The following is a 26,902-nucleotide window of genomic DNA, read 5'->3' on the forward strand; positions in this document are numbered from 1 at the left end:
AAAAATGTATTTTAAAATATTGTAGGTGTTGCCGTTGTTTTCAAAATATTTTTTTTGTGTTTGAGGTCAGAATGTTAGAAAATTGCATTTATCGCTTAAACGATGGAAGATTGTCCCTTACTGCCTTTTATATATTTTCCTTAAATTACCTAGAGAATCTTTTGCTATCATTTGTTTTATGAAATTTAAGCAAAAAAAAATGGTTTTGTTAAAAAAAAATTAATTTTAATTTTAAAAAACAATACGGCAACACCGGCAATTTTTAATCTATAGACTTTAAAGTATTTTTAATTACCTAAATTTGAAAAAAAAAATCGTCAAAATCAGAGCTGTTCGGCCGGGTTCCCTAATAATTTGCTTTAGTTACTCTACTAATAGTAAGATGAAATTTGTAATTTGTTCACTTGTTTTCACTTGCTAGTTTTTATTGATTTTCGGTTCGGACATGCTGTAAAAATATCAGTCATCGGTTTATTAAAAAAATATTACCTACATAGATAGCATATTTAAAGTTATACAGAAAGCTTCAGAAAAATTATAGTAATGGAACTTAATTGTTGCAGAATTACTGTACAAATTAGCTATAAATCTCTTAGAGAGACTAAATAATACAAGAATTATTATTATTTATTATATAAACGATTGTTTGGATACAAAATAAAGATTTTTTTAAAGAAAATTCATTACAAAATTGAGCTCTAAATAGCAGCTATATGAAAAAAATATAGTTATACTATATATAGATCAATTAATATAGAAATTCTTTATATCTAAATTAAAGAAAAAAAAAAAATATATATATAAATCATGCAACTGGTCATTCAATTAAATCAAATTTAATTTACGCAAATAATTTTTTTTTGTTACTATACATTACATCACTGTCTCTCTGTTCTTTTTTTTTTTTATTATTTAATCTTCATCTCAATTTTTTTTTATTTATCATGATATAAGACGACGACGGTGTCTCTCGTCAGTCAGTCTGTCTCAATTATACTTAGCGATAATATCTGAAACAATAAAAAAGAAAATTAAAAGGGAATTTTATTTCTTTTTTTGTTTGAGTTGTTGTTTTTTTTGAAATTGTTACTTAAAAAAATGTAAACTACAAAAATGTATTAGAAAAAAACATTTTTAAATTAACAAAAAAAAAAAAAAAATTATAACTTAGACTATATAAAAATTAAATAAAAATAAATAATGAATTAAAAAAATTTTACAATATTCTAACATTTTAATTTTTTATTCTCCACAAGGTGTCTGAGGTTTTTTTTTCCCTTTAATTTAAGATCTAAGACAAGAGTCTATCAATTGTCTAACCTAAATCTGAATAAATTAATATAAAAAGTAAATAAATAAAAGAATGAATTATTTTTTAACACGAAAAATCACCTGATATGATGATTGAATCTGAAAAAAGATTTCATTAAATTATTCAATTGATTTCTTGAAATGATATCGTAATTTTTTTTTTGTTTGGTAGGTAATTTAAGTTTTTTTTTTTTTTTAAGTTAACTGTATGAATGAGAAATTTTTATGAGGAAGATGTTTTCATTTTGATTTTGGCATTTATCTTTTTTTTTTTTAATGGAAATGATTTTGGTTTGTTATAGTTATGTTTCATCCAATTTTGGTATAAAAAGTATGAATTTGAGTTTGTTTTGTTTTTTTTTTGTCTTATATACAGATAGTCGATAGATAGGTTAGTTTTTTTTGCTTTGAAATGAAAATGATGTTTTTTTTTTTTTTTTTGGTTTATTTTTATATCTTTTTTGTTGTTTTATTTAAAAAAATGCATGTAGTTGTTGTTTGTTTATGGAAATTTGTTTTATTTAATTAATAAACCAGGTTTGTAGTTTTGTTTATTTTTGTGGAACACTTTTATTTTTATTAAATTTTATAAAGTTCTATTTTGTTTTGGTTGTCCAATACTTAATGATATTTTTTTGTTTTGTGATTTGTGTTATTTTCTTTATTTTTTTTTTCATTTATTTGTTAATATCTAAACTTACAATTTAAACGAACATGTTTGTTTTTTTTTTTTTTTTGATATACAACAATTAACAGAATTTGCTTTGGTTTTTATTGGTTTCTTTTTTGGTTTATAATTTTATCTGTACACATTTTCTAATTTTGATAATTTAACTATTTACATTTAAATATTTTACAAAATTAAATTATGAAACTTAATAGTTTTTATTTCGTTTTGCTTGCTATACCTATATAATTTTTTTTATGTTTTTTTTTTTAAATTAAAATAATGTACATTTTTAACCGATTTCTAGTTTTTTGGGTTTATAATGTATTTGAATTTCAGTAGTGGCACAGTAGAAAGTTTAAAACTATTGAAACATTTTTTTATTTAATATTTCTTTAACTAATAAAAAATTGAAAATGCATTTCTAAGAACAAAACAATAGAATTATTATTATGTCCCTGTACTCGTAAGTGCGATTTTAAATTAAACTATGGAATATTTCTGAAAGTTTTAAAAAGTTTTTGGCAGGTTTTATTTTAGTTTCAGATAAGTTACGCTTTGAATAAGACTATCGACTCAGTAAAATAAAAAAATCGAATTTTTTTGGGATGTATTTTAATTTATATTTGAAATGTCAGCAGTAAAATTTCGGTATGACACTACTCAAATCGTTCTTTTTAGTATTAAATATGTAACTTTTTTTTTCTTTGCTCAAAATCCATTTTATAATATTCTAAATTTGATTTCGAAGTAAAAAAAAAAACTATGACGTCACGTTTTTAAGATATCAGATGTCCAAGATGAGCTTTTTGTATCTTAGGAGCGTGACGTCATAGATTTTTTACGATTTCGCATTCAATCTCAGAATATTAAAATCTATTAGAAGAGTATATTTTGAGTAGAAAAAAATATTCAGTTTTATTGAACATTTTATTTTTTTTGTATTATTTCACGTTTTCCAATCTTTACTCAAAAAAACTTAAAAGATTTTTTTGTTTAAATTAGCACAATTTTGACATCTTTCCTACACGGAGAAAAAACCTGCAGAAATCCGCTTGTTTTAAGGTTATCTTTTTCTCCGTGGGATGGAAAGATGTGAAAATTGTGCTAATTTAAACAAAAAAATCAAAAAAAAAAAGGTCATTATACAAAGGTCTTGACTTTCTTTTAAAAATTTTCGATTTTTTTCATTGAATATGAACAGTTATTACTCCTAATCCAATACCGAACACCTTTCCCACATAAGTTTTGCTGTATTTTTAGTTTTAATCCTGTTTGGAAAAAGAAAATTCAGTTTAAACTCTTATTATGTCTGCCATTTTGAAGCCGCCATTTTGAATAAAAAAGTTGGCAGTTTTTTCGTTTTTTTTTTAGTGTACATTTCATGACTTCAAAGGTACGACCATGCCTTGGTGTAACAGGCCGTTATGCGGACGACTACCAAAACCAAAAGTCTTCTTCTACCGTAATCTGCACTATGATAATAGGAATACAAACGACTTTTCAATAGTTTTTCGTAAAACATCAACTTAATGGACGTTTTTATCAATGAATAATGTTAAATTACTCGCAAGAAAACGCAAATATAATACCCTGTCATTGATGTTAAGAAAACTATAAGGGCTGGGATCTCAATACTGGTGACATGTCTAAATGTAATTTTCTTGAGCGGTATGTAAATTCTCACAGTTTATTATTAACTACTCTTAAGTAAAAATTCTACAGTCATTTCTGGGATCTTACAAATTATTTCTACCTTTTTTATTTAAAGTAGTTAAGAATGATGATAAGGACTTCAGCAAGCTTTAGTGCTTTGACTTTTAGTAGTGACTGCTAAAATAAAAAAAACTCTAGTTAAGCTGTATCTAAACTAGGATCATAATAATACGTAAGGACAACTTAAACTGCACCATCTACTTACATTTAAAAAGAATATGATTTTTTTGTTCTATTTAATCGTACTATTTATTTTTGTTCTATAATTTTTGTTTAATAAATATATTCCTGCATCACCTGTTTTTTAATGTAATCATAGTTATAATACTGCGTGTTTAATATAACATGATCAAATTTTTAAAATCGATCGTTTTCTATTATTTTTGTATACATACATAATTTATGTATGTATTTAATTATTTATTTATTTTTTTTTTTTTTCAATTTAATAAAAGGAAATTGTTAGATTTATCTACGTATAAGACTAAGCCTAAACATATGTATTTACATAATTTTCTTTTTTTTTTAATTTCTTATAAAATAATTGTTTTATTTTTTAAAAACAGGCGAACCAATTTGGTTCACAATAATTATTATATTTTTTTAAATTACTGTTAACATTTTTTTTTTGTTTTTTTTTTTTTTTAATTTTATTCGTAATACACATTTTAGGCTTTGTTTTTTTTTTTCGTTAAGAAATAAAAATCATTACTTTTAATTTTATAATTTACCTATAATTCTTAAAATAATTATTTATTTTGTTTTTTTAACTTTTCACAGGTGTTGTTTTTGAATTTATTTTTTAAATTCTTCGTGTAATATTAGATTTTATTTTGTTATATTTTTTTTTGTTATTAATTTTAATTACATTAATGTTCTATATAAAATTGACTTTATATTAAATTTATTTTGTTTCTCACTATTTTTTGTTTTTTCTTAAATGTTTTCGGTTTTCGTAAAAAAAATTGGCCAGTGCTACCGATATACGTCGATATCATATGGCTTGTGTTAATTTTAATTTTTAATTTAATTTTATGTTTTTTTTTTTTTTTCATCCATAGAATAAAACTCTTCTGGTGTTTTATTTAATTAATCGCTAATTTTGAATTAGTTCTATACATTTACATGTTGTTTTTTTTTGTTTTGTTTTGTTATTTGAATATATCTATAGCCTTTTCTGTTTAAATTTTAATATTTATAAACATTAACTGTGTTGTGCAATTAAGTATATTATCTAGGTTTTAAATTTTATTTGCCTAACCTTAAAACTAAATTGCATTTTCTGTTTTTTTTTTTTATTTTTGTTTCATAATTTTTTTTTCTGTTTTTAATTTTTCCTCTTCATTTGCAATATAATTTTATATGTGTGTATATGTATTTTTTTTTAATTTTAGAAAACTGTATGTTTAATAGTGTTTTGTTATGTTTATTTTTGTTGTTGTTGTTAATCTGTTTTTTGTTTTTTTATTTTTTCTGTTTTTGGTTTTAATTTAAAATAAATAAATATATCTAAGTTAAATCACGAATAGGGGGCGGATATATTGACCCCAAACAGTTATTATCAGTGTTTGTATTCAGGATAGCGTCCATTCTCCATTAATTGTCCGTCTCCTATTTGATTTGATTCTATGTGGGCGCGCCTCAATTGTGGCTGAATAACACTGCCGCTGCTCTCCGTTTCGGTCGATGGTGGTGAGGGGTAGAAGTCCCTCTGACTTACACTTAAGCCATTGGCTACCCCCATTGATGATGGTTCGCCGTGGTGGTGGATAACGGAACTCGTTGAGGCCGTTGACAATTGTCCGACGCCGGGTTGTTGGGAATCCGACATTGTGCCTTGTTGATGGTCCAATACCACGACGGATACTACATCCTCACTCGCCCACCGGGCTAACTGTTGTTGAGCTTGAATAAAGTCATCACTAGAAAATAATAATCATAACAGGAACAACGATACAAGAAAAATTATAAAACGAAACAAACAAACAAACCAACAACCCAGAAAACAATCAAAAAAAAAAAAAAAAAAAATTATATAAAATAAATAAAATAAACCAAAAAAAAACTTATTAATCAAACTGAGATACTTTTTTGGTATATATCAATTTAATAATTTTGTTTTTTGTTGGAATTAAAAAAAAAAATTAAATTAAAAAATTATGTTTTATGTTAGCAACATATAAAGCCAGGCTTTAAAACAGAAGTATAAAAAAGTACCTTTAAAGCGTTTTTTTTTAAATGCAACATAGTCGAACGAGCGGATGTAATGTAATTTTTTTTTAATGGTTTGTTTTGTTGGTTATGTATTTTTGTGTGTAATTACTAATTTTTTTTTTTTTTAAATTTTAGCATGAACTCTAATAATTGTTGTTTATTATGAAAATGTGGGGGGAGGAATTTGGCAAACATAAGATGTAAATATTTTTGAAGTAATAAGGAGAACCAAGTAAAAAGTTTTTTTTGTAATTTTTTGTAAGTAAACGAAAAAAAAGAACTAATTCAGAAATGTATTTTTTATGTCATTAATGACAATGTAAAATCATTATGTTTTCATATTAAAAAATTTAATGTTTTTATATTATTTAAGAAAAATACAGCATAAGTTTTTTATACAAAAATTTAACATATTAAACTAAACATTGTCACATGTGTGTCATTTATATTAAAATATTAATTCGCAAAAAAAAAATGATTGACATTACGATTATGGAGAATGCAGTTGCGTTGCTAGCCCTGTGGGGGCCCTGTATCCAAATTATTTTGGGGGCCCCTCCCATCTATATATAATTTTTTGAAAAAAAAAAAAAATTGAAAGCTGGAATTTTTTAGCAATTTTTTTTTTAATTCCAAAATTAATTTTTTTCAGAATTTTATCTTTTTTTTATATTAAAGCTATATTGTAAAAACTTTTGTAATAAAAACTTCGTTGAAATTGAATTAGTGGCTTGTAGATCAGTAAAAATAATTTTTGAAAAAAAAAAAAAATATATTACTAGCATATGGGTGGTTGGAAAATTCGATATCTCAAAAACTCGGTACGTTAGAGGCATTCTAGTGCTAGATTCAAATTCAGAATGTCAAAAGCCATAAGAAAAGTATAATTTGATTTCTGTGGAAAAAATTTTTGCATTTTTGTAAAAGATATAAATCCAAAACATATAAATCTCATTTTTTCATTTTTCTCAATATTTCTGAGGTTATTTAAAAAAAAGGGTAAAAGTTGTAGATCTTTTTATTATCCCCCAATTTGTTTGTGGGCATTGAACAAAAAATCCAAGAAATAGCATACAAAAATGTCTAAAATTGTGTTTTACTACTTTGGTACTTTTTTGGTCTTTTTGGTATTTGTTTTACTTAAAAAAAATTGTTTTCATTGAATACGTACAGTTCTTCAGTTCTATGTATATTTAAAATGCTCTATTATAAAATTTTTAATCTATAATTCCGTAAAAAATTCTGTATTTCAAAATTCTGTAAATTCTATTAATGTAATAAAAATTGTTCAACAAGAAATAATTACAAATGTGTTATTTTTATAACTGTGATTTTTAATGAAGAGGTTTTGAATAAAAGAATTTCGAAAATCTAAATTTGCAGAATTTTGAAGAAACTGAATTTAACAACTGTTCAAATATTGCAAGGTCAAGAAAATAAACATCAATTCCGATTTAGTTTTTCAAAACAGCTTTACTCCTTAGTTTGTTTCAATCTCAATCCAACAGTTTAAAACACTTTTATGTTAGTTTACTTGTAGATTTTAAGAGCTGCCTCTATATAAAATTAAAGAAATTTTGTTGATGTTGGGGAAGAGTCGACATTTAGGGCCAAATTTTGTTAAATGAAAAATAAAAGGTTTTTTTATTTAACTTTTTTTGAAAAAAAAAAAAAAAAAAATAAAGATGCAGTTTTATTGCAATTGCTTTAAATATTACGTTTGTAAAGTTTAATCAAAATCGTTAGAGCCATTTTCGAGTTTTTTTGGTATAATTTGAAAAATTTGTATGGGAGGTACACTTTTTTGACTTTTTTGAGAAAAACTAAAAATGCAGTTTTGTTGCAATCGCTTTGATTGCCGTTTTCGAGTTATTTGGTTTGAATTGAAAAATTTGTATGGGAGGTACACTTTTGAAGCGAGATATAAAAAAAACAAAAATAAAACAACTTTCAAAATTCCATAAAAATCATCTGTACCAAATTTGAAGAAAATCCGTCCACCCGTTTAGGCTGTGGAAATGTGTACAGATGGACGCACAACCGCACAGACGTACAGACGCACGGACGAAATTGCGAGACCCACTTTTTTGTAATTCTCCATCATCGTAATGTTGGTTTTAATTAAAACATAAAATTTTTTTTTCGACACGAAACCAATACTTGCCTTATAGAGCAAGTAAAAAATAAAATTCTTAGTCTGACTAATAAAAACACAACAAAAAAAAAAAAAAAAATAGGTCGTACTAAAAAAACGACCAACGTGTTTTGTATACTCTGTAAATTACAATTGCTCAAATTTAGAAATTATAAGGTCGAATATTTTTAGCTTTGTTTATTAACCGGCCGTGTTCGAATTGCGTTAAAATACTGGTTAAAATTTGACATTTGGTTAAATTTTGACACTAGCGTGGAGAATAAAATGGGTTAACAATTATCCAGCTGCGAAGCAGGGTTTAATTTGACACTTGTGGTCAAAATTTGACGTTTCTCAAGATAGAAAGATCAAGATAGATTTGAAATTATTTTTTTTTGTATAATGCGTTGATATTTTAAGAAATGTAAAAGTATTAATACAAAGCACTTTCATAAATTATTATTCATCTTGCAAAATTGGAAATGTATGTTGGTTTTTTATTTTTTATATTTCTATTTTGTTGGTACCTGGTGAACCATGAATTAGTGTTCGAACACTGAATTAAAAATATCTTTTTAATCGCAATGAAGTGGGAAATTATGGATACAAATAAAAAAAATATGTGAAATTGAGAATTTCTTACATTTCCATACTAGAATATTTAACTTTATACATTTTCAGCTGGGTTTTGTTAAAAAAAAAAAAATAATTAATTGAATAGGTATAAGAAAAACCATTTTTGAGGGTAATTTGGTTTTATCTTAAGCGAATTTTTTAATCAAATTAGTGCCAAAAAAAGTCCCATTTTAACACATTTTAACCCAATTCGCACAGCAAAAAAATAAATTTGATCCCTTTTTTAACCAAATGTCAAAATTTAATCGTGGTAGAAAATGTAACCAACATTTTAATGCAATTCGCACACGGCCTAAATAATAAAATTCATTCAATTATCTATACAAATGAGAAAGTTATCTACAAATTTATAAATGTTGAGCAGTTTATGTGGTAGTCCCACCCAGCCTTAAGGGCGAAATTAAATTAAAATGTGTAAATATCTATTTTAATTCATAAAATTATTATCAATTATTTTGTTTTACATAACCCCATATTAAAGTTAATTCATACTTTCTTAGTAAAAATTAATTAATTAATTACTAATAAATTAATTAACCGTCTATTTGATTTGTTAAACAAGGAAATAAACTTTGAATTCATCAGTTTCCGATTTCCAACTTGCTCAGTCCTTTTGCATTTTGACGGAAAATTCTTTTGGGTTACTTCTTCGTCAGCTATCACTTCTATACTTTTGTGTTCTTCTACATTCATTTTGAGGCTCTGTTGTACTGGCAAAAAAGTTTTCCATATCTCATAAACGACACAAATAAATCAATTTATAAATTAAATACAAAATTTAGTATTACACCGTTTTATAAGCGAATTTTCGAACGACTACAATAATTGTGTGTTACTAAGGAATTTTAATATTTTAAACAAGTCTTCCTATTTACAGTATTTTTATAGATGTTTCTTTCTTTTTAAAGTCTTCAATATTCCTATTTAAAAAAAAAAAAAAAAACTATTAACATTCATTAATTTGTTTATTTTAATTTTCGTTACAACATATTATTTCTTCGGTTTTTTTTTTTAATTTTGGTAACATTTTGATTAATTGATTTTTCTTTCCTCCTTTCTTCCATAATATTATTGTTTTTCATACAAAGTATTTTTAATTATTATATTTATTCATTAAAATTAACATTTCTTTCGTATTTTTTTTTCTTTCGTCATTAGTTTTGATTTTTCTCCTTATTACTTTGAAACAAAAGCTTAAAACATCTTGGTACACTACATATGACTAATTTTAATTTTATTATTATTTATTATAAAAATTAAAACTAAATATAAAACAAAAAAACATAAAACAAGGTTTTACAACTAAGGGTTTTAAGAAAAAAAAAAAAAAACTAAAAAAAACTAAATTCTATTTTATGTAAAAAATTCTTTTGGAAAGAGCGTTAGCAATAACGGTTTTTACGTGTGAACTTTCAGCAAACGAGTCCATCATAATGCAAAAACACAAAACACCATAAATATTAAATTTATAAACAAAATATTATAATATTTAACGAAAAACAGAAAAGTTAACGAAACTTAGTTTTTTTTTTTTTTTTTTTAATTTTAAATTTTAATTACAAGGTATCACTAGCCGGGATATTGGTGACTGAAGGGGACCTACCTCTCACTATCGGGAGTTTCACGATCAATCCGGGCATCTACGGTCCTATCATGATGATCGGCACTCTCGTAGATGCCCTCATCATCTTGATGCAGATGCGTATGCGACGAGTGATGTGATGAATGTGGGCCATGTGTGGCATGGCCATGGGCATGAGAATGATGCGCATGATGGCCAAAAGCATGAGGTGAGTGTGATTGATGAGGATGTCTACTAGTTGTTGGATGCCTATACCTTCCATAAAAGCGATTCTCCTCGTCGGAGCGCGGGCGACAGCTTCTGCTGTAAGACGGATGGATGGTCGCTGTTTTTTGTGATTGGGCTAATTGTTGGTTGGAGCTGTAAAATGGTTTTTAATTTTTTTGTATTTTTTTTTTGTATCAAAAAGGATCAAATTTTTTAAGCAGGTTGATTTATGTGTTGATTTAAAAATTAAAAAAAAAAAAATTAAAAAAAATTAACAAAACAAACACATTTAAAACAAGAAAAATAAAAATTTGTATATATTAGTAGACACAAAAAAAATTAACTAACCCTTGCGAGGATTCACTACAAGCAGCGGAACTATCTAATCTATAATGGCGGTCGGCTTCCGTTTCGGACATTCGATTGTCCTCGGAGCCACTAGGGCTCATATGCCTAACCGAATGATGCTCTAATTGTCGAATTAGATCTTCTAGGTTTCTTATTCGCAGCGGCCCGGTCGCTGGGGCATCATCTTCCTCAGGCAGATGGTGCTGCGATCTGTGATGGTGCAATATCGCACCGGTCTGAGGACCTTCCACCAGCACCGTATGTGGTTGATTAATGTCGCAGATGTTCTCTTTGGAACCGGACTTTGAGCTGCTGCGTTTGTATTCGCCATAGCTGAGCTGTGACGTTGAGCACTCTTGGAGTGTTTTGCGCAGCATTTCTTCGCTGAGACTACCACTACCTACGGGAGTGTTCCCAGCGCCAGTACCACGATGTGAAGCTGCATTTCGTAGAGCTTCCAAGATGTCTTCGTGGTAGCCATTAAGGCTTTTTAGAGTGCGCTCAACTTCGGACACTGCTGCGCCAGATGCCGCTGCTGCTGCTAATGTGCCATCTTGTTGAGCAATTAATTCCAGATTGTCTGATTGACCGTCTTCCCATTTGTTGGCTTGGTCACCAAGAACCAGTCCGTAGCCGTGCTTTTTCAGTATGCCTTTTTCTGAAATGTCATAGGGAGGAGTTGGAAGGTGTTTTTTGTGTTTTTTGATTTTTTTGAAATTCGGTTTTTCGTTTCAATGCATGATTTTCCATCGAACTACGTATAAATATTTATTCAATAAATAATTCAATGATAATGAATTCTATATATCGAGGACAAGTTATTTGTTAGATTAAGCAAAAGCACACACTTATTATAATATTGGTTTTTATATAGTTTTGGGGAAAAACACGCATTTATGAACTACCATACTATGGTTATAAAATGTATAGAGTCTATAATTTTGTTATAGATTAAAACATTTTAAGACTTGGTATAAACATTTAGTATGATTATAAGTTATACACATAATTTGAGTCAATTACCTGAATGAGCTTGATCTTCTTCGCTGCTTCCAGTCAAACGTCTGACCTGGGGAGTCTTGTGATCTCTGGAAAAATTAACAATCATAATGTAACAATTTTATGAAAGAGTTTAAAAATCAAATTATAATTAAAGCAGAGACGGTTTTAAATTCTAAAAGTTATGTTCCATGTTAGTTAATTGATTTTTTAAGATAGCGCCAACAACAATTACACGGTGTAACACTCAAAATATACGCGGGCGGAGACCTATCAGGTTTTGTAGAGCTAGTCGCACTGAATACGAAACGGTATTTGAAAATCCCCTAACACCCCAAAATCTGGAGTTACGGGCAAAAAACGGTTTTTTGGACCTTCACCCATTGAAAAAATTCTAGCTTCGACAATTTTTTACCCATTTTCGATTTTTTTTACAGTTTCTGATAGACGATAAATATACCTTTTTAACAATGTATAAAACATGTAACTCGGTTAAACCACTTAGAATTTATAAGATGTCAAAGTTCAAAAATTCAATTTTTTTTGTCATTTGCCCAACTTCGGCATCAATTTAAAGTATATGTTTTCAAAACAACATGCTATTTAAAAAATATATTCTAAAACAATATCTATTTCCCAATTGATCGAGGTATTTTTTATGAAAATCACTTCAAAATTGGCTTAGAAAAAAAAATTTTTCAATTTCAACCCAGATACAGAAATTGGAACTTTTAGGTATAGAACAAAAATGTTGTTTCGGCACGTAGTAGGATAAGTTGGGCGCCAGGATTTGATGAAGGGTTTTTATAGAGGAGCTCAATACAAACATTTTTTTTCTTTGGAAGGGGGATCTATCTCCCCCCGTTTAGGTGGGAGGGGCATTTTTCTAAAAAAAAAATTATCAAAATAAAAAAAAATTATTAAAAAACAACGGCAACACTTACAGTAATAAATGATACCATTTCCAAAAGGCAAAATTGTGTATTTGATTCTAATTTTTAAATCAATATAATATTCCCAATAGTTTTTGAAATAATCGATTTCAAAGTCAAAAATAGGAGAAACAAATTTTTTTTAAACTCATTTTATACTATTTTTGTCCAGACTGTGAATTTAGTAAATAAATTACTTAAACAGAAAACTGCCTCAATTAATTCCTTATCGAACAGTGAAAACTATATGTTTCTATGTCTTCTAGTTTTTGAGAAAATTGAAAAATAAAAACAAATAAAAACAAAAAATATTTTGAAAAAAGAAAAATCTGATAAAATAATTTTTCAATATAGTTTTCACTGTTCGCTAAGGAATTAATTGAGGCAGTTTTCTGTTTAAGTAATTTATTTACTAAATTCACAGTCTGGACAAAAATAGTATAAAATGAGTTTAAAAAAAATTTGTTTCTCCTATTTTTGACTTTGAAATCGATTATTTCAAAAACTATTGGGAATATTATATTGATTTAAAAATTAGAATCAAATACACAATTTTGCCTTTTGGAAATGGTATCATTTATTACTGTAAGTGTTGCCGTTGTTTTTTAATAATTTTTTTTTATTTTGATAATTTTTTTTTTAGAAAAATGCCCCTCCCACCTAAACGGGGGGAGATAGATCCCCCTTCCAAAGAAAAAAAATGTTTGTATTGAGCTCCTCTATAAAAACCCTTCATCAAATCCTGGCGCCCAACTTATCCTACTACGTGCCGAAACAACATTTTTGTTCTATACCTAAAAGTTCCAATTTCTGTATCTGGGTTGAAATTGAAAAATTTTTTTTTCTAAGCCAATTTTGAAGTGATTTTCATAAAAAATACCTCGATCAATTGGGAAATAGATATTGTTTTAGAATATATTTTTTAAATAGCATGTTGTTTTGAAAACATATACTTTAAATTGATGCCGAAGTTGGGCAAATGACAAAAAAAATTGAATTTTTGAACTTTGACATCTTATAAATTCTAAGTGGTTTAACCGAGTTACATGTTTTATACATTGTTAAAAAGGTATATTTATCTTCTATCAGAAACTGTAAAAAAAATCGAAAATGGGTAAAAAATTGTCGAAGCTAGAATTTTTTCAATGGGTGAAGGTCCAAAAAACCGTTTTTTGCCCGTAACTCCAGATTTTGGGGGTGTTAGGGGATTTTCAAATACCGTTTCGTATTCATTGCGACTAGCTTTACAAAACCTGATAGGTCTCCGCCCGCGTATATTTTAAAACCTCATTTTTGTAACACCGTGTTATTAATAAGAAATTAACTTTTTAAATCGGTACTCGTATATCAAATATTTAAATTTATGTATTTATTCCTAAGGTAGTTTATAAATATTTTGCAATGATTTTGACTAATAATAATTAGCTCTTTATTGACTGACAATTTTTGTTGGACAGACTATAGCAATATTTATAATTATTTTGTTAAAAGAAACATTTTGAGTTAAATTTTTGTCCAACTTGTTTCTGTAGGCTAGATTTGATAGAAAATTTTGAATTTCAAATAATTAAAAAGTTTAAAACATTTTCAAGGCTTTGAATTTTTAAATATTTTAAATTAAAATAAAAGCATCCAAAGCCAACACAAATAAATTTAAGAAAGCTCTTAAAGCTCCAAAACTTGTTTCGGGACTTTGATCCGAAAATATCTGCCTCCGAATAAAAAAAAAAATATTTTCGATTGCAAATAATTCAGCAACCCGAACTCCTACAAACTTTTGGTTTTCAGTAATGAATAGAGTCTAAAGCGTCCTTTCGTTTGATGTATCAATCGATAGATTTGAGAAAATTTTTGAAAATTCCGAATTTTTGGACAAGGGGTACGTACCCCTTGCATAATTTTTGAAAATCTTAAAAAAGTAAATTTTTAATTTTTTTATCTGAATGCATAGGCCTGTTTACTGTGTTCTCATATCTGTAAACCAAATCTTGTTTCGGGACTTTGATCCGAAAATATCTGCTTCCGAATGAAAAAAAAAAAAAATATTTTCGATCGCAAATAATTCAGCAACCCGAACTCCTACAAACTTTTGGTTAGCAGTAATGAATAGAGTCTAAAGAGTCCTTTCTTTTGATGCCTCATTCGATAGATTTTGAGAAAATTTTGAAAATTCCAAATTTTTGGACAAGGGGTACGCCTTGGATAATTTTCGAAAATCTTAAAAAAATAAATTTTTAAATTTTTAGCTGAATGCATAGGCCTGTTCACTGAATTCTCATATCTGTAAACCAAATCGTGTTTCGGGACTTTGATCCGAAAATATCTGCCTCCGAATAAAAAAAAAAATATTTTCGATTGCCAAACTTTTGGTTTTCAGTAATGAATAGAGTCTAAAGAGTCCTTTCTTTTGATGTGGCATTCGATAGATTTTGAGAAAATTTTTGAAAATTCCGATTTTTTAGACAAGGGTACGCCATTGATAGTTTTTGAAAATCTTAAAAAAATAAATTTGTAATTTTTTTATCTGAATGCATAGGCCTGTTCACTGTGTTCTCATATCTGTAAACCAAATCTTGTTTAGGGGCTTTGATCCGAAAATATCACCACAAAATTTAGTTGAAGTTGGCAATCCATAAGATTGATCATTTTACCAGAACGATAATTCGTATCTCCTATATTTCATTCTAGAAAATATCACTTTAAACAGTCTCTGAAGATAAGATATATTTTAATAACTTAAACTTACCTAAATCCGGTTTGATTTTGATACATCAACTTGCTGGATCCATCCAATGAAACCTCTTCCACCGAATGATGATTGGCTGCATTGCCTGCCGTTTGGTAGGGCTTGACAATTGGCTTTTTCGAATATGGCGGATCATACTTCAATGTGGTAGTCTTCCTCCTGATTTATTTCGGGGAGTTTTTTCATTTGATTTTTCGTTTTGTTTGTTATTATGAGTTATTATTTTTTTTTTTTTTTATTGTTTGTTAATTATTTTTATTTTTATATTTTTTTGTTTGATTTTATAAACAATTTTGTTAAATTAATTTTTTTTTTATTGGTTTTGTTTTTGTTTCGATGAGAAATGTTTTATGAAAATTTAATAAAAGTGAATTTGTTTAGAAAATAGTTAAAATAATTAAATGTATCTATTTTTTTTTTTTGAAAAAAACAAAATGTAAAAAAAAAAATAATTTTGTGGACTAATTTTTTTTGTTTAATTTAATTAATAAATGGGTTATTAGAGTGTTTTGTGTAAATGTTGTTATGTGAACGATGTGTTTTAGATGTGTTTTATTGTTTTTTTTTTTTTTTTATACAATGGAAAACATTTTACTATATTATAATAAGTCAACATGAAAAAATAGAAAATAGAGTGAGAAATTCGTATATGTATATTTATGAAGTATGCTTGTTTGTTTATTTTGATTAAATATACACATAAAGTACGCAATATAATGATACAAAATGGCAAAGAGTTGATCATACATTTATAGACAGTTGAAGTTTACAGTAGCACAGGAAAACTTTTGTACACACACACAACACAATATGCATACCTACACAGATAGATAGATCACATTCATCAATAATTATTTTTTTTGTATTTTAATATATTTAAATTGAAAGTCTAAAAATATATTTATAGCGTTTTAATTGGTTTTTGGAGGTTAATTGTTTAATTGGAACTACAGTTAGTGACAGTCGTTTTCAAAGACGGTGAAGAGTTTAGAATATATTTTTTAAAATGAAAATTATAGAACATTTAAAAGGTCAGTACATATTTACACATTGCTAGTTGAATTTTGTACAAGTGGGTTTTCAAATATCTAAGAAACAATCACTTAATTTATTATGTCGCTAGGAGCCACATTTGGTCAGTTAGTTTTAAAGTTTGTTCATTTTATAAAAACTATTTCAATGACTTTTAATCGAATAAAATGCCACTGCAGGTGGCCATGGCACAGAGGAATAGATGGATGACTTCAGAGCCAGACATCGTGGGTTCAAACCCAGCGGTCGGCTCAGAAGTTTTTTCTAAATCGCCAGCTTAACTGAAGCCACCTGTGCGATAACATGAGACAATTTTCAACTATGTCTCCTCCTCTGTGCCACGTAGTTCAGTGTTGTATGTTCTTCTCTCGTTCTTTCTCTCTTTGTCTTTCTGTGTTGTATTAATGTCTTGTGTTGTATCAGCAAAATGGACCTAGATTCCGAAGCTGCAGTGTTTCTAGTCCGGAGATTTATCTTCAGACTAGTTTAATATGTAATGTAATGTAATGTAAAATGCCAAATTTACTTACTATTTTATGTCTAGATATTTCTTTGGATTTATTGAACTTCAATAAAATTCACAAATTTCTTCAAAAACAACAGAACAATTCTTAAGATTGCATTAACACGAACCCCTTTTAAATTTTTCAGATCTTAGGTTCATCACAGTTATACTTCAGATTGAAGGCTTTGGTGTTGAAGCAGGTAATGCATGAACAGTAAAGGGGGATTATATTATTGGAATTGTTGGTTCTACAAAACCATATATAGACAGACTAATATAAAAATCTCCTAATAGGTTCATTTTGGAAACATAAGCCATATTAACATTCATTGTATTCATAGAGGAAAAGATGAGGACACCAAATACACAATTATTATGAGCTTTTAAAAAGAGCATTGCTCTAAAATAATGAAATTGTCTCAGGGGATCATTAAAAGTACGGTAACAAAAACAAGGGGAATCCGCCTAAGAATCAGCAGATAGTTTCTTATTTAGGTAATTCCTTTTCTTATTTGAAAGAAAGTTTTAACATTGCTCAGAATTTGAAAACATCGATTCATACAAACTGAAAAATTCTACTACTCTATATCAAATTTGAACAATGCGGTGAATACAACCAACCCTCGATAATTTCAATCACAAGACTTAGAAAAAAAAGAAGTTATATTTTTTTTTCTAAATTATAAAATATTAACGTTTGGATATGCTAAGTGGATGTCAATCTAAATTCAAAAGTTCAGACGATATCTTTGATGTCAAAATCTTATTATATACCTACTAGCTGATCGGGCAGAGGTTGTCCTGCCTCTAGCAGTTGATAATTTCTATTCTAACCTAAAAATCGTAATTTATCTGGCAATAATAAAATAAAATAAAAAAAAAACAGTCGTTACTTAGTTTTATGAAAGATTTGTAATACAAAATATATGGTTATTGTATGAATAAAAAAACTCATAAAACTTGAAAGTTTTCAACATTCACTTGCTACCAGCCCATAGCTATACACTTTTGACCAAGGTTTCAAATTTCTCCCTCTCCTAACTCCCTTGCAAAACGTTACCAATTTTGTATATCAATTTGAGTATGTATATATTTCAAGACACGCAGATCTAATGAGTTATATCATTAGTTTCTTCTTTCTCATTTGTCATACAACCAATAATATTGAATGAATGTAATATACCAAATATTTTATATTGAATTGTAAAGTTTTTTTTTTGCAAGAATTAATCGTTTACTCAATAATATTTTATTTATTTGGCGAGAAATGATGTTTGGTAATACCTAAATTCTTGATAAGTTCGAACCTTTTTAACTGGCTTCCAAAAAGGAGAAGGTTCTCAATAATTCGTCTGTATTTTTGTTTTCAATCTTTGTTCCCTCAGAACTTTCGACTACGTGAACTAATTTTAATTTAATTTATTTGAAAGCTAGTGCTTCGAGTGTGTAACCATTTCAATTTGGTCCAGTCCTGAGTATGGTATCCATGAGAAAATCATACCTAATACAAATTTTGATTCACAGAAGTGTTTTTTTTTTGATAAAAATGATTGTTTGAAGGACATTGCTAGAATTCAGTAGAAATCAATAATTTCAATTCTTCGAAATGAACACTGTCAATGGTTGGCAATCGCTTAATGATTTTGGTATGACTAATAACGTTTGATAGAAAACGCCAGGAAAAAGAATAATTAAGAAATCTTGAGTTACTGTTAAGATATTTCGTTTGAGTGCTAATCCGCATTAATAATGCAATTTGATAGTAATTTTAAAGTTTAACTTTGAAAGGCATTTCATTCTCTATCTTTACCAAAATGTATAATTCATACAACCCCATCTTGCATTATCAGAGAAAAATACAATCCCATTTTCCCATATATGCGTATTTTTTTTTACTGTAATATGTAATAGATGGAGTTGCAAATGAATTTAACTTTAAGTTTTCTTATGTTCAAGAAGATATTTCGAGGCCAAGCTGTTCTTGAATTTATGAATTGAATAGGTTATTATTAATCAGCCCTATGATGGTAGCCGATCGGAAGAAAATTTTATCCGATTTGTACGAATTTTTCAATTTTCATATGATTTTAACCCTTCCGACAGTAAAATCGGACAGATGTACGAAAAAAAATCTCAGGTGCGTTGAAAATTTAAAATACATGCGATGCTATGCAGTGAACTGTCAAAATATTTGAGACGCGTTGTGCTTTATGCTTTTTTTTCTTTCCGATTCTTCCCGATAGAAAATTAAACGTGAAAAATTATCCGAAAAATATAAAAACCAAAAAAATTGGAATAATTTCTCTCTTCAAATTCGGGTACCGTGAATACAAAAATCTTCCGATCGGAACTTTTCTCCGATCGGATATTTTTCCGATCGGCTACCATCATAGGTCTGAATATTGAACAAGTTTTTTTAGTGTGACATCCAAAAAGCTAAGTTTTTGAATCAGAAATATTTTACTTGACTTGTCAACAAGAGTCTTTTTTCTATTGACTCTTTTCAAATTTGTTTCATAATTTTATAAATGCCTTAATTCACACTGGGCAACAAAGGTATTGTTTTATTAAGTTTGATCAACTTTTCCGAAGTTTTTTAGGTTGCTGAACTCGAATGCGAAGTAAAATTTTTTCAGCTTGCGTTTTCGAGATATTTCTACCTAATATTCCAATAATTCGAAACTGATCAAATCTATCCAAAGGAAGTAAGCCTCAGTTGAAATTTTTACATTTTAGTTAAAACTTTAAACTGAAATTATTAAAGCTTTAAAATAATTTATAACTGCCTAAATTCAAATAAAATTAGGATATATCAGCTGATGTGTGCCGAAGAACGAAAATATCAGTCGGCCAGTTTCAGCAAATTAAAATTATGTAGTTCAATTTAAGCTGAAACAGGTGAATAACTGGCAGTACTTGCAATGTTTCTTCATTTTTGTTTGTACTTTTTGGATACTTAAACTTACATATGTATTTACTTAATACTATGCGAGTGTATTTTATTTATTTGTAAAATAGTTGTAATTGAGTTGTCATTTATCACAGGAAGCTTACAAAATTAATTGTATAGGAACTTTTTTTCTGACGGCTTATGATACGAAAAACCTTCAAACCATTATTTAACGTATAAAATATATTTTGACTTACAATTTGAATAAAATATAATAATTTGTTTATTTTATTAACACACAAACATGCAATTCATAACGCATGTTAGCAAGCAATATTAATTAAAAACCATATACCAAAATAACAGTAGACCAGCTCCTTCAATATGTCCAACAGACGTTGTAAATTTATATATACATATAAAAATTGTAGTTATGTACATATTTATAAAACGTCACTATTTCGATGAAACATATGGTTATTTCTATATAGCTTCAGTTTATACATATACATACAAAAAAAATAAATGTTAGCAATATGAAAAAATGATTGATGGTAACATAATATTATATGTTCAAAAATGATTTTATTTTTTATGAAAAATGATGAAGATGATGAAGACTATGCTGAGGGTTAAATAGAGCTGGTTTCAATGTGTGATGCTGTGATGATGATGAAAATGAAGTGTAATTTTTCTCTCACTTAATCTTTTCTTTTTTCCTTAACTTTATATTAGATATTTTTAATATATAAATGATATAATTTTTGAAAGTAAATGGAATTTTTTTTTTTTTTTAATAACTTGTTCGACGTTTTTTCACATGACAAATATAGTACATAGTACATATATTTGTGTATATGCCATGTTCTACATATTGTCATGTGTACACAATACACAAACAAAACCAATCTTTGTGTTTGATGTCTGTATAATGGTATTGTGTAAATACAATGTGATCCCGTACAAAGCACCAGCACGAACTCAAAGCCAGTATAGTAAATGTTTTTTTTTATTTTACAATATGAATTATATTACTCTTTTATATTTTTTCTTTATATTCATTTAGTGCTTTTATCTTTTATAATATTTTTTTTTAATTAATTAATTTTTTTTCATATAAATCTACTTTATCTATATGAGAACTTTTAAAATTAAAAAAAGAAAACAAATAATACACACAAAACAAAAAAGTTAATCACGCGTGCCGTGTTAAGCTCCCCGGTCCGTTTTGCATTATTAATATAACACACACATTCAATTGAAAATTAAAAAAAAAAAAAACACACACAAATTAGTACCTACTTGGGAATAAAAAAAAAATTAAACAAAATAAAAATATTAAAAAGAAATTCGCATTATGTGTTTCGTTCATATTAATACACTTCTCTCCAGGAATTTTATTATTTCGCCATTTTAATAGATTACAACTATTTCTAGGAATGACTAATTATAAAATTTGTAATTTTACTAAACGAGTTTAAAGGGTTTTATCGATTGGTCCAGGATACAAAATTTTATTTTAAAGTTTAAAAAACTCAGTACGGACGATCACTGGGGCGTATACGTTACATTTTCTTATATTGAAAATTGTCATTAAACGGTCAAGATAATCAAGATCAAATCAAGAAAAGTTTCATTATTTGACAGCGACAAAGAATTTTACTGTAAACTTCTATATAAAAAAAAAAAAACAGAATTTCACTGGTCACTGTGGTGTATACGTAATATTTTTTAATTGAAATTTTCATTAAAAGATACATTCTTTGGCCAGAATTGGACATTTTGCTGTCAATAAATGAGAATAAAAACTTAACTGGACACTATGACGTATACGTAATATTTTCTTATATTGAAAATTTTTTTTATTTTTTTTAACACTTCATCAAGTATTTTAGTATTTTTGAAAAAAAAAAAAATCATATTTTTTTTGAAACATTGTTCTAGAAAAAAACAGTCACACAATTTAAAAGAATATTAAACTTATTGCATGGTTCTACTGTCAAATTTCGTAGCTTATGAATAATTAAATACTAAATGATGGACTTATGAAATTAAAATTGAATATTCACAGCACTTTAATTCATAATTTCAGGAGTTTGCCAGAGGCAAAAATCTATCTTAATTGATTGTATTCGCAGAATTTTTTAATTGAATATTGATTTCTCAGTCCATTAAAAGAATCACAGTTTCAAACTGACCTTTATTCTAGTCCGCAAAAATATAAAAATTTCTTGGAAAAGTGGTTATTATTTCTACGAAAGTGAATGCATTTACTAAAAACAAACAACAACAGATTTATTTAATAATCTCGGATTTTGTATGAAAATTTAAATCTTTTTTTTATGTAAAATTTGAAAGCATACTTTTTGAGCACAAAGTGTAACACAAAAACATTTGTTTGACACACTTGAAGCTGTTCACAATTCTTTTTGTGAAAATCAAGCCAAATTGAAATATTGTAGTAAAGAAAAATACCAATATTATTCATATTCCTAAAAAAATAAAGGAACTTTTAGAATAATTTAATTTGTTAAAAAAAGTTAAAAACTTGAATTTATTTTTTAAAAAAAGTAATCACACATATTTTTTAAAATGGCCATTCTTGAAAAAAAAAGTTTAACAATTTATAAAATTAAAATTAGAAAGTAAGGATTTACCCAAACTCTTTACATATACAAACAAATTTATTTTGACTAATTCTTTTTCATTGAAAACTGAACATGACGTCCTTCATATCAAATCGTTGAACCCAACCATATTTATTTTCATAAATTTTGTTATTCTCTTATTAAATATTTGTAATAATGCTTTGTCATAAATAAACTACGAGTATTTTGATTTTTCAAAGTCACATAAAAATTTTGTCTAAAAAACGGATTTATCTCGTGAACATTTTCGAGCAATGATTAGTTCGGACTTCCGTTGATTTTTCAACTTTGCCAAAAGTTCAATTGTGAACGTGATTCGTTTACTGATGAATTTCACGAAGATCGTCCAAAATCGGTTGTTTTGTCAGATAATGCATATGAACATTTCATGGCGAAGAACTTTCTTGGGGTCATTTTTTCCCACATAATTTGACAATCGCTAAAAAAAAGGCTAATAAAATACAATCACGGTAAGTCAAAATTTTTTTTAAGAAATAATAGTTTTTCTCAAAACTGAATGTTTGAATTGAGCAATAAAGTTAACTTTAAGACTTATTGATTGAGTTATAAATTTCTAAGTTAAGACCGTTTTGTAACTAATCATCCTGAGGGTCTTAGAGTGATGTTTACAGAATAAATTCTTTTAAGAAAATGCACATACGAGGATCATAAAGACACAGGATTTAATTAGGGTTTTTACTTAGCCAATCTAATATATTCTGTTATTTGACAAAATGATCAAGGTAAAAGTGCACTTCATTTATAAACACGGTTTAGCGATGAAAGATTTCTAGAGCCCAATTCTAGAACGTAAGCCTTGGAGTTACTTCATATGATTGAGTTTCCATATCACTTGAAAGGAAGATAGAAAAATTTTAACTCAGTTAAATTCAATAATTGCCGTTTACGTTCTTTAAGTCTGTTAAAAAGTTAAAAGTTTTCAACTCGTTTTCCGTCTTTTCAAACGTTAATAGGATGATGGGGGAAATTCGACGTTCAAATAACAGAAGTGCATGAATAAACGCTAAACGGACCATTTTTCAAGTTAAAGAATTTTTGAGGTTTTTGTGTTTTATTTTTTAAGGAAGTTGTCAAAAAATGTCAATACTTGATTAATTCTTGTTAGATTGTCCGGTTGTTAGGATTCCACGACTGTAAAACACATTCATAATGTATTTTCAAAATTTTTCAACAATATGCGATTTTCTTTAAGGAAAACAAAAAATGGATGACTATTGACAAAAACAACTTACCTTTTATATGAAAATATAAATAAACTTATTTAAAAAAAAAAAAAAAAAAAAACAAATACAAAACAATAATAAAAACATAAACAAATCAAAATTATTCTATATAAATAAATGATAAAAAATTGTATGTTTTTAATATACAAACATACATAATGATAATTATAAAATTCAATCAAAACTTTATCACACTAAATCATTTTGAAGCATCATTTAAAATATATTATATTCGTACTAATTGTTCAATTATTGTTTTCATTTTTTTTGTCTATCTATGTTTTGTTAAGTAAATCAAACAAAAAAAATATAAATTTTTGTGTTTTTTTGAATGACTATAAAACAATTTCTGTTTTTTTACCAAAACTATTCACATAGCAGTTAACAGTCACAATGACGACAAAAGTAGTAATGAAAAATTTTCTTTCTTTTCTTTAAATTTTCTTTTTTTTTTTTTTAGATAATTTAAATAATAAAAGATTGTCAGTTTTTAAATATCTCAATAGTTTTTTTTTTTTTTTGCTGTGTCTCATCTTTTTCTCTTCTCTCTGCTTGCTGATGTCGAAATATAGAGTCACGATTTTTTTTTGTAATATTGTTGTACGTGTTAGAATTTTTTTTTTTAAATAAATGTCAAATTTTGTAGTTATGAGATTGATAAATTAAAATTTTTATATAGGTTTTGTTTTTAATTTTTTAAGGGTCTATGTCTAAATTAAGTAAAAAATTTTATTGAGGTATTAGGCGGGTTCAATGCATATCAATTTATTATTTTTCTATGCCTCTCTGATTGGATAGCTGTCAAATGTATCCTAGTCAAAAAAAGGCTAGTTGCAAATTGACATCTAGCCAATCAGAGGACTTAGAAATTGTTAATGGTTAATAGACTAATCCAACTTCTGTTGAAACTGGGAATTGTTATTATCTTTTGCGGGGGGATACACTTAGTTAAAATATTTGGTTAAGCAATGGACAAAGAAAATTGGAAGGGCTTTTAGTTATATAAATGGGCGAAGAGTTAAAGCATAAATCTACATTGTTTCATTTTTTGTTTTTTTTAATTTATTTTTCGAACACTTCGTTAATAGTGTTTGGAAGACTTTTACAATTCTACATATTATCAGCTCTAAACTAATTTGGAGTTGCAGTTGATACAATCCTGACATACTGAAAGTTTTGAGTAAATTTTTCCAAAATTTATTAATGACCACTATCATTTTATTTGTTTTCATTTTTTTGTTTTTGGTTGAATCTATTTTAAACTGTTTTGCATTAAACTGCAATAATTTTTGAGTTATTTTTCAATTAACTTCCGTCAACTTAAAACTGATTTGAAGTTGCTTTTAAGTTGTTTTTTTGTCAAAATTGTTTTTATTCAAACTTATTTCTTAAAGAAAAAAACAATTTGAAATCAATTTAGAATTTAACCAACTGATAACAAACAATAAGTAGTTTTAACTTGATTACAAAAAAAAAAAAAACAATAAGCGCTTTTTCTTTGTGCAAGTTAAGTTTTGGCCATGAAGTGCAATTGTGGTCTACTCATTGATACAGTGACGAGTATAAGACGAGAGAGACTGCCTCATTTGCTTCAAGGTCAATGTTATGATCATTGGAGTAGCACGGAAAAGTTTATTAAAACTTCCTAACCAAATAATTTTATAGCGGCAATTGGCATTCTACTGGAAATTTTGTGATTATCCTATTCAATTCAGAACTCCTGCAAGCGAACATTTTGGACTAGACAGTTTTGGGAAATATTGGACTATATTCTTAAAATAGTAAAGTTTAATCAAGATTGTTCTCCCCGAATAGTAGTGGTTGTCTGGTTAGGACTATCATCTACTATTGACGAGTGTAATGTTTGGACCGGTGCACATTTGTACGGCCATTTATTGACGAAATGTAATAAAATTTGGTACACGGCAGAATGTTTGTATGGAGAATACGAAAACGTTGCCAACTTTTTTATATTCAAAATGACGGCTCCAAAATGGCGGAAAAAATGAGCGTTTAAATAGAATTTTCATTTTCAAAACAGTATAATCTAGAAATTTGTGTAAATTCATGTCAAAAAGGTGATCTTAGATTTAGGATTCATAAATTCATATTCTTTAAAAAAAAAATCAAAAATTTTAAAAACAAAGTCCAAAAAACGCCAAATTAGTAAAACACACGAACACCTCTTATTACGATAGTTCATGGCTTTTTTAATTATCACAATATTGAAATCTCTTCTATTTATGTTTCATAAGAAAATTAAATAATGTATATTATTGAGTTTATAAGCTTGCCAACTATGTTTTTAAGTAAATATTAGAAAACATAATATAATTAAAATTTTCAATGTTCAATATAACTGAGAATTTATTATTTCGGTAAACCAAAATAAATTTTTCCAATAGATTTTAATGTTTTAAATTCAAATCCAAAATCGAAAAAAAAATCTATGACTTCACGTTTTTTGAGATATAAGTGGTTCAAAATTAATTTTGATCTACAATAAGTGATGTCATAGTTTTTTTTTCGAATTTGGATTTGGATTAAGAATATTAAAAAGTATTAGAAAAGTATATTTTGGTTTACCGAAAAAATAAATTCTCAGTTTTATTGAACAATGAAATTTTTAATTTTATCATGTTTTCTAATATTTATTTAAAAGATAGGTGATTCCATGGTCTAAAATTACCCTAAAAAACTGCTACTTTGCTTAGCCAAAGTTAATATAGGACTAGGCTTCAACCAAAATTACCTTTGAATTTTAGCCATTAGATTCAAGTCGGAAAGAAAGGTCGAACCTTTTAGTCAGCCATAGAATATGGCAGGGCTGAAAGCAGTATAAGCCACACCATAATATGAATTTTGTATTCTTCGGATGTCAAAGATTGAAGGCCATATTAATATGCAGCAGGTTTTGAACTTTTTAGCTTGTAAATTTTCCTCATGATATGGTAAAATTAAAGCTAGAGTTTTACACACATTTGCATTCACTGCACATCATAGTCTTTTTTTGATCCATATATTAGGAAAGTGGTACCAAATCTTAATGATTTTTATTCAGTTTGACGAGGTTTTAACTAAATATAAAATT

General features: G+C 27.2%; 1 protein-coding gene across 16 annotated transcripts in view; it reads right to left on the bottom strand.

Annotated features, from left to right (window-relative positions):
- Window positions 1-892: 892 nt before the first annotated feature.
- The window catches only part of LOC129909882 (disintegrin and metalloproteinase domain-containing protein 9), a 480,905-nt gene continuing 454,895 nt past the window's right edge, over window positions 893-26,902 (bottom strand). For 7 of the 16 annotated variants that reach the window (XM_055987014.1, XM_055987012.1, XM_055987010.1 and 4 more), the window contains 5 exons: window positions 15,493-15,651; window positions 11,839-11,903; window positions 10,816-11,473; window positions 10,282-10,620; window positions 4,692-5,616 (listed from right to left, as the gene is read on the bottom strand). In XM_055987014.1, coding sequence (XP_055842989.1) covers window positions 5,256-5,616; window positions 10,282-10,620; window positions 10,816-11,473; window positions 11,839-11,903; window positions 15,493-15,651 — 1,582 coding nt within the window. In that variant the 3' untranslated portion in view covers window positions 4,692-5,255. Of the gene's footprint in view, window positions 1,011-1,231; window positions 1,327-1,392; window positions 1,411-4,691; window positions 5,617-9,875; window positions 9,901-10,281; window positions 10,621-10,815; window positions 11,474-11,838; window positions 11,904-15,492; window positions 15,652-26,902 lie in introns of those variants that run through there. The other 9 variants (XM_055987018.1, XM_055987024.1, XR_008771453.1 and 6 more) reach the window with 8 other exon arrangements.

This window comes from Episyrphus balteatus, chromosome 2 (genome assembly GCF_945859705.1).
Source record: "Episyrphus balteatus chromosome 2, idEpiBalt1.1, whole genome shotgun sequence".
Lineage (NCBI taxonomy): Eukaryota > Metazoa > Arthropoda > Insecta > Diptera > Syrphidae > Episyrphus > Episyrphus balteatus.